This window comes from Eurosta solidaginis, chromosome 5 (genome assembly GCF_040869045.1).
Source record: "Eurosta solidaginis isolate ZX-2024a chromosome 5, ASM4086904v1, whole genome shotgun sequence".
NCBI classification, from domain to species: domain Eukaryota; kingdom Metazoa; phylum Arthropoda; class Insecta; order Diptera; family Tephritidae; genus Eurosta; species Eurosta solidaginis.
In genome coordinates, this window is record NC_090323.1 from 224,861,447 (window position 1) to 224,874,170 (window position 12,724).

Below are 12,724 nucleotides of genomic sequence, written 5' to 3' on the forward strand. Positions count from 1 at the left end.
TAAATTAATAAAAAAATAAAAAGAAAATATTTTTCCGCCAACTAATTTGCAACTTAGAAAAACGGAACTACGATCGAAATGCAGAATACAAAAAATCGAGCGATTCGAAGTTGGATCGAAAGAGATTGGAACACAGAATACCAAAATTGCCAAATCGAAAAAATTCCAATCCAAGTCGAAATGCAGAATAGGGCTGATTGACTGCGAAAAATTCCAGTTGTGTGGGAGGTGCCACGCCCCCTTGTCGAAAACTTTTTTTATATAGCCTACCATAGATTGACGCACTCAGGGTATGCCATGGCAAAATTTCGTTCGATTCCATTCTACGGTTTAGGCTGCATGTCCAAACATACATACAGACATACTTTCACAAATATATAGATTACTTTAAACGAGCAATTCTTGTATATTTGTATAGCAGAACGATCTCGGGAACGACTCAACCGATTTAAATGAAATTTGGCACAGAGATAATGTATCACCTTCTAAGTCTTTCTACCTAGGTGTTGCCACTCAGAATGTTTCACAAGGTTGCCACCTATTCGAAATAAAAAAAAATTGCATAAGATATGTCGATATGGGTATCAAACGAAAGGTATTTCATTCCGGATTACAATAGGGACATTTTTGAGTAGGGTTGCCACCTATTCGAAATTAAAAAAAATTGCATGAGATATGCCGATATGGGTATCAAACGAAAGGTATTTCACTCTGCATTACAATAGGTGAATTTTTGAGTAGGGGTGCCATTTAGGGTTGCCACCTATTCGAAATTAAAAAAAATTGCATGAGATATGCCGATATGGGTATCAAACGAAAGGTATTTCACTCCGCAATACAATAGGGACATCTTTGGTTAGGGTTGCCATTTAGGGCTACCACCTATTCGAAATTAAAAAAATTGCATGAGCTATGCCGATATGGGTATCAAACGAAAGGTATTTCACTCCGCATTGCAATAGGGACATTTTTGAGAAGGGTTGCCATTTAGGGTTGGGGTAGTTAGACGAAATAGTACTTTACTTACTCATATTCTATTAAATATTTAAAGGAGAACATTAAAGTTAAAAATCTTCGTAAAAAAATCTTACACATGATTCGACTTCATTTTCTTAATTTCACACACGCTAATAAAATTGAAATGCAATATCAAGGCACCGTGGCAAATTCTAGCAAAATATATTTAAATGCATATTTTTGGCAAATATGAAATGAATAATTGCAATTTCCCACAGATTACTGTTAGCAAGATTTCTCACCATAGCAAAAAGATATCTCACCATGGTAATTTACTACCGTTGAACACTAGCGGCATATATTCAATTTGAAAACGACATCTAACCATTTAACTACTTACCAACAGATGGCGCTTAGGGAAGTAAGTTGACATTTAATTAAACTAACTGATAGTTGTCATTCGTGAAATTTACAAGTTTTTGGAATGTAATAAAATTGTGAGACTTTCATAGTGTATAGCTAAAAAAATGTTTGAAATTAATAATTCGGCGCATGAAGATACTCGAGAAACGTTGCCAGCACAACGAAACGTTGCCGAGAAAAGCTCGGTCGCCCAGGTACTATAAACTTAAAGTGAGTACCTCTCTTGTAGGCTTAACATCACCGATGTCCAGGACTATAAACAAGACGACTGAAATTTCTAGGTGCACGGGTTTTCGACAGCCTGGCAGAGGCTGGGATTTAATCATCAAATGACTTCAAAAATAATTCCAAAAATTGATCGAAAAATGCTTTTCAGTTTTTGATCATCAAAAGTATTCATATTTGATTATTTCTTTTGTTCAATTGTATGATAACTCATTATTTAGTCAGAAAGAGTAATCAAATTGTATTTATATGTAGGGAATTTCAAAATTTAATAATCTAAATGCTGAGTGGGTAGGGTGTTATTTTTCAAAAGTTATTCCAATTCATACTACGTAATGTAATACTTAGATATATGTTATTTGCGAAAGTGTTGATGCTTCGTTAACAGTGGTGGCCTGGATATACTGTACCCTAAGTTTTCTCCAAGGCGTGTACATTCCGAGCTTTTTTTTTTTTTGTTTCGTGGAAGGAGGAAATGATTTATGCACTGACCGCGATATGTAAGCCTCATTGCGAGACTCTCCGAGTGTAGGACTCCCTTCTTCCATGAAGGCCTACCCACTAAAACCTAACCTCCCACGGCCCGCACAAATCCCCATACCTGGGACCGCGTTTAGCATTACTTCGGGTACGGGTGCGCGCTACGTGTGCTCTATGGCTACTCTCACGCTAATGGGCTAGGCATCCGTCTTCTCGTTTACTGATAAGTATATGCCTCACATATGTGCTAACCGTATCCTATCTGTCTCTTCGACAGGTCATGTTATTGATGACACTGCCCGGGGATAGGTCGCCAAATACCTCTTTTACCCTCCTTCGCTGATCGGAGAAGTGTCTGCATTCGAAGAAGGTGTGGCGTACATCGTCTATTTTCCCACAGTACAGGCAGCTCGGGTTTGCAACCTTACCCATTCTGTGTAGGTATTTGCGGAAGTAACCGTGTCCCGTTAGAAACTGGGCCAGGTAAAAGTCTACCTCTCAGTGTGGTCGCTTCAACCATGGATTCAGTTCAGGGATTAGTTCCCTAGTCCAATTTCCTACGATGCTGTTGCTCCACTGATCTTGCCAGCGTCGGATCGATTCTTCTCGCGCCTGCATGTCAACAGCAGCTCTACTTGCTTACGATCCTCAGCGAGAAGATATATCGGTATGGATCCGCAAGGACCAGGGCATCTTCAGCCGATACCGTGCGGTAAGCCGAAGATATTCGCAGCGCCCCTCTGCGTTGGACCGACGTTAGGGCGACTCGATTCTTCCGGTATTTCATTGTGTTCGCCCAGATTTCTGCACCATATAAAAGTATAGAATCCGAGGCAAGCAACTTCCTTGTGCATGGCTTTGGGCCACCTGTGTTTTCCATTAATCTGCTCAAATGCGCTATTGTGCGCGCAGCTCTTCCGCAGGCATCACTTCTAGATATTTCGTTGAAGCGAGTGTTTCTATTGGCTGGTCCTCAACCATCATTTTCCTGGTAGTGGGAATACGTCTCTTTGTGAGGATGACGATCTCCGTTTTTGCTGTTGCTAACTGGAAAACATGCTCAGCCATCCATCTATTTACATTACGCATGACCTGGTTTAATTTTAGCTGTGCCAGCTCGCAGCTTGCTGCTGTGTTCACAGCTGCCACGTCGTCTGCAAAGGCAACGAGGAAAGTGCTTTCTGCCATGTCTAATCGAAGAAGACATCCCGAGCTAAGAAATCAAACGGAGGATAACTCTTTGCAACAAGTGTAAGAGGACGCTCCGGCCATGAAAGTACTTCACTGTACACTGGAAGGGGGATACTTCTACAGAGTTGCGAGAGGCAGGTGGAGGAAGACTTGATCTGTGCACACAGTACTTATACGTTACTTGTGGGATTGTGGACGTTCCGTTGATTTCGTCATTACTGCTGTCATACTCAACCCAGATCAATGCATGTGACCTTTAGAATATAGCTGGATGTCCTTGTAACTGACTTCTTATGAGAGGAGGAAAGAGAGGAAACGGTTTTTTTCGCTATCTCCTTCATGTGAGCAAAATTGATTTAAATGAGTTAAGAAGTCCAATGCTTCTTTGACAGATAGTAGGCCATAATATCTTTGCATAATATTATTAGCGCTAACATTTACCATCTTACATACCTTTATTTCGATTGCATGAAAGAAAAAATTCCTGATAGACTTTCTGAACTTGAATTGTAATTTTCTGAACTTAAATTGGAATTTCTGAACTTGAATTGTAACTTTCTCAATATGAATTGTAAATTTCTGAATTTAAATTGGAATTTCAGAACTTGAATTGTAATTTTCTGAACTTGAATTGGAAATTCTGAACTTGAATTGTAAAGTTCTGAACTCAATTTGTAAATTTCTGAATTTACATTGGAAATTCTGAACTTAAACTTCTTACTACTTTATACAAAAAAGAAACACTTTTTATACTTACATTTATATGCTTGTTTATGCAGCTAACTGGACGTACTCTCGAAAATTCTCGATCATTTTTATAACAAGCAAATGTTTGATTCTTGTCTAACGGATAAATTATATCCATTGGATTAACGCTTAATTGTATTGATGTATCACGTGGACATCGGTGATCGATCACAACTAAAATCATATTACTATTCGGTATTGGTAGCACAACAAATGGCCGTTCACATGCATGAGCTGTCATATTGTAAACAACATTATCCTTTTCATTATACATTAAATATAATTCACGTTGCATATCGCACGACTTTAGGCGTGTACGATGCAACGTTACCAAACGTACCCAATCGGTACTCTTGGTATTGGCCGGATAGTCGTTCATATCATCGTCGAAAATTTCGATGAATTCGGCTACGGCGGCATTCGTAAATTGCACAATATACCACAACACCGTATGGATCAACCATTTGAGTGCACGTAGCAAGTGAAAGAGAGGCTGTAAGGGAGAGGTAAAAAATAAACACAATTAGTGCGCTCTTCATTTTAGTTAGTGCAAATCAATCAAATACTATTTTCACACACACGGCTTATTGAATAATAAAGGCAGTTTCCTACATTAAGGCGCTTATTGAGCTCAATCTTCCCTACAAAATTCGAATCTATAATTATTTCATTAGTGACTAATCTTAGTTTTTGGTGTGTTCAGTGCTTAAAAATGTGATTTGTCAAAGTAAATGTCATTATCTGTCATATAGCATTGCCATTTTAGTCGCTTGACATTTCATCCTTCATACTAATCGAGCAACTACTTCTGTGTGAAAGCAAAATATTTACGATTTCATTAGAAGGTGATATGAGATCATTAAGGGTCTGTGTGAAAACAGTAAAAGTCTCTTAAGAAAGCAATAAAGTCTGCGATGGAAGCTTACAGACATTAAATACAGTCCGTGTAAATAGATAAATTGTTTTTTGTTGCAACTTGGTTATTTTATATCTGATTTTTGAATTCGATGTGTCGTAATTTTTGTCTTTAGAACCTCTATAATTCATTCTAAGTCGCTTTCTCACAGCTTTTTCAGCTAAACCAGTTGTAGTCCCTTAAAATATGATTTTCTTTTCACCAAATTAGGAGATTTAGAGGTTCATAAGGAAAAAATAAAGACATATCAATTTTAATTTGGCGGCCACCGTGGTGTGATGGTAGCGTGCTCCGCCTACCACACCGTATGCCCTGGGTTCACACCCCGGGCAAAGCAACATCAAAATTTTAGAAATAAGGTTTTTCAATTAGAAGACAATTTTTCTAAGCGGGGTCGCCCCTCGGCAGTGTTTGGCAAGCGCTCCGGGTGTATTTCTGCCATGAAAAGCGCTCAGTGAAAACGCATATGCCTTGCAGATGCCGTTCGGAGTCGGCATAAAACATATAGGTCCCGTCCGGCCAATTTGTAGCGAAAATCAAGAAAAGCAAGACGCAAATTGGAAGAGAAGCTCGGCCTTAGATCTCTTCGGAGGATATCGCGCCTTACGTAAATTTTTTTTATTAATTTTAAAAATGGGACTTCAAATAACTTGACAAGAAGAAAAACAAAAAAAAAAAAACAATTTCGGCTATATTTGCAAGTTATTTTTTATTTTTCCGAAATTCTTTCAACAACGTCTTTTTTGCAATTTTTTTAAATTAAATTAAATTAAAGTATATACATAATTTTTATGCATGCAAGGGCGCGAAGAGATGTATACACTTCTGTTTTGTTGGAAATTAAAGGTCAGGGATGTAATAGCAAACATAAGCAAATGCGTGAAAAAGTTTTTACAAAAACAAAGCACGTAGTTTGAGATTCAGGTTTAAGTTGTTTGATTCTTCTTAAACAAAGCAAAAAGTAAAATAATTTAAATAAAAAAATTTGGTAAAACAAAAAAATACTAAAGTATAATAAAATCTAACAAAATAAATTAAAATTAAATAAAAAAACAAAACATTTTATTAAATCAAATACAGCAGAAAAAGTAAAGTAAAATAAAATAGAACAAAATAAAATGAGATGAAATAAAACAAAAATAAAATAAAATAAAACAAAATAAAAGAAGAAACAAATCCAAATTATTTATAAACTAATAGAATAAAGTAAAACAAAGTGAAATTAAAACTAATTAAATTAAATTTAATCGAGTTTTAGTTGACGAGTTATCAGTTGGTATCGAAAAGTTTTGAACTTAATATGCCACCGATTTGTTACCAAATTTTTAACAGAGTTTTATCGGAAAGCTATCGATTTTTAATAACTATGTTATCGATTACTTAACGAAAAACCATCGATGTGTTATTAAAAGAATACCAATTTGTTTTCGTAAACTTATAGATTCGTTGTCGGAGTGTAACCAATTTTCTTATCGGCGTGTTATCGATTTTGTTATCAAATATGTATCGATTTGAAAAAACAATAACTTTTCGGTATCTCTTCTCAAAAATCCCGAAACTATTTGTTTCTGATGTAAAGATGTTAACACACAGGTGTTACACATCGAGTTTCACGATTACTTGGTACTCCCGCCTTTTTTTGTTGTTACTAGGTTATATCATTTGTTAGAGAGAAAGGTTCTTCGAAAGATCTACGCGTTGGCGATGGCGAGTGCTATTAAATCTGAATGGTGTACTGGCAGGATTCGTCTTCTTTTGCCTTCCTATCGCTGTTTTTATCGCCTCGCTCTCCCTCCTCTCGATTTAGTTACATATCTACCACTTTTTCTCTCTCTATCTCTGCATATCATCTCCCCATCTTCGAACATAATTTCGTTTACCTCTTAATCAACACCGTCTGACTCTACATATCTCTTTCCAAAATTTTTCTCTTGGTCTGTTGTTGTTGTTGTTGTTGTTGTTGTAGCGATAAGGTTACTCCCCGAAGGCTGGGGAGTTTTATCGCTGTGATGGTCATTTTCCGGACACAGATCCGGTACGCTCCGCACCATTAAGGTGCTAACCCGACCATCTCGAGAATGATTTATATGGCCACATTCAACCTTCAAGCCATCCCTCCCTCCCCACCCCCAAGTTCCATGAGGAGCTTGGGGTCGCCAAAGCCTCGTCTGTTATTGAAACAGGATTCGCCGCGGATAGGTGAGGTTGACAATTGGGTTTGGAGAAGCTATATATTGAGGGTTGCCCTACACAGCCCCTTGAATGTGGTATTTTAGTCGCCTCTTACGACAGGCATACCTGCCGCGGGTATATTCTGACCCCCTAACCCGCTGGGGTTTCTCTTGGTCTCTCCATATTTGTCTCTTTCTCTACATCCGTCTTTCTCCCTGCATATATGTATTTCCCTCTTACCAGTGTGTCACACTCTCTTATTCTCCTAACCTTTCTGTTTCATTAGTTAATTTTTGCTCTCCTCTTTTTTCTGATAATTAAGTTCCCAAGAGCTGAAGCTCTTATATATGCATAATCTCACTATACAATTTTTTTATTGTAAACTTACCGATAATAAGCTGTTCGATGAATTGTAATCACCATCGGATTCGAAACAAACAGCTTGATAATCATATACAATAACACGTTTAAACACTTTCTCCTCAACCAGACGTAACATAACACCTCCATGGATTTCACCAAAAAATTTGCCTGTCTCTTTGCGGCTTGGAGAGATAACAATAAAGCCGTTATTGTCAATAACGTAACACTCCCGATCCTGCTTAGCGCATCCCTTGAAAATACAAAATCTTTTTTTAGAAAAGAAAAAAGAAACTAAGTCAAATCGTCCTATCTCAAAAAATGGTTGAAGAAAGCCGTATTTGCTATTTTTTTTTTTTTCAAAATCTGGAAATGTAAGGAGGCTATGTTTTAGCTGGTCCTTTATCGATCTCAACTCTACAATGTTCTGTTATTGTATGAACTCTTTTTTTAGAAAAACTTCAAGAGACAGTGTCTTGCCCAAAAAGACGAGATACTCTTCAACCATTTGCTAAATTAGTTTCATGTTCCTCTCAACTATTGCGCTTGTTATCAGCTTACATTTCCAGTAATATTGCGAAATAATTGCTGCAATGCAGAATAATGGAATTGAAATCCTACAACGGCTGCTGGTGCGGATTTGCCACCTTCGGTGTGAAAAATGGCATTGCTGGCGGTCACTGTGATTTCTTCCGCATAATCTTAAAATAAATATGAAATAGTTGACACACATCCGAACTATGAAAATCAGTAATATAAAAGAAGTAAATTACCTCCAGCATCGAATGGCACCGAATACACAAAACTGTCTTCATGGACGAAATGTTGATCTACAGCACGTTTATACCACATTTCATCTATGGCTCGTCTATTTTGCTCGCTAAAAGTTTCGCTAAATAGATTAAAAGTAAACATGACGTCCTAAGTTAGTTGAATAATTCTCTTCCTAAAAAAAAAACTAAAAATCGTTGCCTAGGTCTTTAACAAAAGTAATCTAACCTAACCCTGTTTATCACCTTATATGGTTATATATTTTATACAGTTGCAAAAACAAAATACACTGCAAACAAATATTTTTTAAGTAGGTACACTCAGAGAAAAACGCCGTTCTAAAATCCAGCACCACCGGACTCAATTCAAGCTCTTCATGTTCTTACTCTTTCGTTCTTGAAAAACGAACGACCTGTTCTTAAAACAACAACCTTGTTCTTGAACTGACACCATTTTCCTGAAAAGAGAATGGCTGGCCTTAAATTATGAACAAATGTTCTATTAATGAGAACGAATGTTCTGAAATTAAGTACAATGTTTTTTAATTAAGTTCAAGAAACAAAAAACGATACGATTCGTATGCACTACAATGTTAATTACAACATTTGGCACACGCTAATAAGAAGTTGTAATGGCCCAGTGGCTATGATGTTGCGGTTACGATCATGTGGTGCGAGCTCGATCACCGTCAAACTCTGATTTTTTTTAAAACAATTTTTTTATGTTCTATTTTTTTAACTCTTATTTTTCGTTCAGTTCAATTCACATATGGTAATTCTCAAACTTGTTATGAAATGTTTTAAGTATACATATATGCAGACTACGTCTTCAAATAAGAATAATTTCTCAATAAGAGAAATCTATGAAAAAATGCATTTTTCCTTAAATTTTTGAATGTTAATAAAAAATTGTTTGTCATAAATATTTTTTATTTATGACAAAAAAATAAAATATTATTAATAAAAACTAAATGGGTACCTATTGAAAAAAATATCAAAGATCAAGCACGAACCGTTCTTGAATTGAGATCGAAAAATGTTAAATCGACCCCAAATCGTTCTCGAAGCGTGAGAACGAAAAATCTTAAATCAAGCACAAGTAGTGCTTGAAATGAGCCCAGAAATTTTCATGTTTGGAAAAACTGTTCTTAAAACAAGTCCATCGGTCACGAGTTAAGAAAAAACGTACTTAGTGGACTTTTGTCAAGGAATGTTCTTAATTTTGAACTTGTTTCGTTCGTTTTAGAACGATTTTTTCTCTGAGTGTACTGCATATTTTATTGTACACAGATCACATAATGAGCGGCTTGCCCACCATTAGTTAGTGGCAGAGAAAAAGCCTAGCAGCAAAATTCATCACTGTCAAGCGGGTGTGATGAGCTTGATTACTTTCAGTCCATTCAAGTCACCAGAACCTGAGGAAGTCTCTGTCTGTTACAGCGGGGAATAAACCATATAGCCTCAGCCTTATCCTACCTATATAAGGCATCTCTACTGTTTGGCTACACTCCAAATAGGTTGATATACGCTAAGGTAGTATTTATACCAAAGCCAGGGAAACCTGTCCTAGTCGTATCGACCAATTGAGGGGATGTGTAGAATAATAGTATAAGTGGAGTTACACCGTTTTTCCATAAATCAACTAAATAAAATGAGCATGATTACATACACATAACATATTAATCTTAGAAAACAATAGTGATATTTAAACAAAGATGTTAGCTTCATTTATGGAAAAACGGTATAACTCTCTAATAAAATTTTGCAGTAGTGAAGCATCGAAATGGTGTGAAAATATATTCAATGTCGTAGACCAGAAAGAACTGAAAAATAAAAGAATTGATGTGGTTTCAAAAACGACTAAGCAGACAGAGAACTCCATTGTTAAAAATAGAAAAAAGGTTAAAACAGATAAAAGTAGTAAAAAAAAATTGCTAAAAATAACAAAAAGAAATAACAAATAGTTATAAGCATTTCTAAATAATAGAATATAATTTATTTAAAAAGGGTTATTAATGTATCTACTATTTTGTTTAATAAAGTATCTCAATAAAAATATTTGATATTCGATCTATGGAATAACGGTATAACTCAAAAAAAGAAGTCATCCATTTTCTAATAAAATTATGTATATATAAAATTTATTACATTTTCTTATCAAAGAATCATACTGTCTAAGATCTTACCAAGTAGGATTATTATAAATTTATTTTTACCTGTATTGTCAAGTTTTTTTCACTTTTCTCAAAAGGTTGATTTTTGAGTTATACCGTTATTCCACACATTCCCTCAATTAGCCTCAGTTCGTTTCTCTTAAAGGTTATGAGGACAATTTTTGACTAGTATATTGGGGAAGTCCAGGATTGGGCATTTTAGCACTCTTATTATCACTCATTTAGTAGGTAGGCCACGCCCATTTTTATGCAGACATTGTAAGCTGTACTAGGCAATCCACGAGCCAAATTTGACGATATTAGCTCAGTTAGGTATTGAAATATCAAAGAATTTTATTGATGGAAATTTTTGATTTATAAAAAATTAAGGTTAAATACAGAATCCGGCCATTATAAATAGAAGCCTTAATCGTGATAGGAAGTAGGCATATGGGTGATTCCCAAATAAGGTACACAACGAAAATCAAAAAATCTTCAGGCTGTATTTCTATCACTTGGAATTAGAGGTCAAATATGTGTATGTAGTGGAAATAAAATAGTTTATTGTGAATCCTGGACAGTGGAACTTTATTTCAAAGATAGGCTTCATCTGTTTTGCGAATTTGACTGTTTTCTAACAAAATATATTTTACATATTTATTTATATAGTTGCGCTGTTCAACCCAAATCTTTATATTTGCTTCTATTTCAATTTTTTTTAACTTTTTTAGCATTTACAAAAATAAAATAAATTTCTCGGAAAATTTTAATTGATGTATGTGTCTCTTTTTCAATTTGTATGATGGTGTTCTTAATTTTTTTATTTACTTATATATACAAAGGATTAATTTAGGAAAATCTAAAATCAGTTCTAATTCCAACAAGATACGAGTTTTAAATATTTGCTTAGGTTTTATTGGTGTATTCCAATTCAATTTCATATGAAGCCATAAAAGAAAGCTCTACAAACTTCCTTGCATTTTTCTTTTGAATCTTATCTGCTTAAAACAAAAAAAAATATTTGTCGACTAGAAATGGACAAATGGGAATAAGTTAGCCAAATTTCAACCACACTTTAGCTTATATCCAGCGTTTTCAAAGGATATTTCAGATTTCTTTAATCCACGGGCATAGGGTCTTCTTTTACCTTTAGTCTATCATTTAAGTAATGTAAAATCTTCTTAGCTGCGCCAAGTTTTGCATATTTTCACAAGCATTAAAAAATTACTCATATTTCCTGTCGCGTCCGAACTGCATTATATATGGTCATATATAGGTACATAAAGGTTTGAAGTAATCAAAATTTTTAGGGAATGAAGCATAGTTCGTAATGCTATAAAAACATTGTAATATCCACTCAATCCGCTGGCGGAAAAGCGTGTATGGATATTTAGAAATTAAACTCTCACTTGCAACCCATGTTTAATCTTTCTTGATTTGGATTTTTAATTTTTTATCATTTGAAAACTCCGAACGATAAATATGTTAATGATAAATCAATTTAAATAGCACTCCCAATAAACCCTTGAGTTTCTCGTTCATGAGCGTGGCGTATATGTCATTGAAGTGTAGATCAGAGATGCACCTTAACGTTAAGCTAATCGTTTATCAAAAAATTTCCACCGTTTCCGTTGAAACACTTCGAAATATTATCGATAAAGAAATTATCAAAATAAATTGTATCTCGTTTTTAACCGAAACGAAAAGCTTTCGTTAACGTTAAAAACGTTAACAAAAACGTGATACTTTATGTTTGAATTGTGCTGGCAATGCTATAGCCATGGTGAAGCCGTAAGGTGGCAACAACGAGCGCACATACACACACAAACTCTATGTAATTTGTTTGTGTAATTCGTTGGTGGTAATGTCAAAAATACTCTGAGAAATGTTCGTACTGTCAAAATTCATGAGAAAAGTTGCAATCAGCTTGGCTAATGCTTTCACCTTTAATGACTCCGCCATCAATCAGCTTTGCCAGCATAGTTTGAAATTAATAATCAACATAAACGATTTGATTTCGTTTTGATATGGCAGAAAACGAAACGAAATCATTTCGTTAATTTGACGATCTTAACGTTAATAAACGAAACGAAATGACTTCGTTTCGTTTATTAACGTTGATTATCGTAACGAAATGATATCGTTTCGTTGGTTAAGCATGCCTGGTGTAGATTAAAAAAAAAAAAGATGGATAAATTTCTGTTTTGACGAACGAAAGACTTAAGAAATGAACTCAATTTTATATCTAAAAACTTTATTAACTAGAAGGCCAGGCAGACGTTCTTCATCCCTCCCATCTTCCACTCGGCTTGAACCTATATCTGCGGTAA

The 12,724-nt window shown here is 35.3% G+C and overlaps 1 protein-coding gene across 8 annotated transcripts in view; it reads right to left on the bottom strand.

Moving 5' to 3' along the window:
- stj (straightjacket) overlaps window positions 1–12,724 on the bottom strand; it is a 105,830-nt gene that overhangs the window by 2,416 nt on the left and 90,690 nt on the right. For all 8 annotated transcript variants that reach the window (XM_067788637.1, XM_067788636.1, XM_067788640.1 and 5 more), the window contains 4 exons: window positions 8,245–8,363; window positions 8,033–8,172; window positions 7,500–7,724; window positions 4,034–4,516 (listed from right to left, as the gene is read on the bottom strand). In XM_067788637.1, coding sequence (XP_067644738.1) covers window positions 4,034–4,516; window positions 7,500–7,724; window positions 8,033–8,172; window positions 8,245–8,363 — 967 coding nt within the window. The remainder of the gene's footprint in view (window positions 1–4,033; window positions 4,517–7,499; window positions 7,725–8,032; window positions 8,173–8,244; window positions 8,364–12,724) is intronic.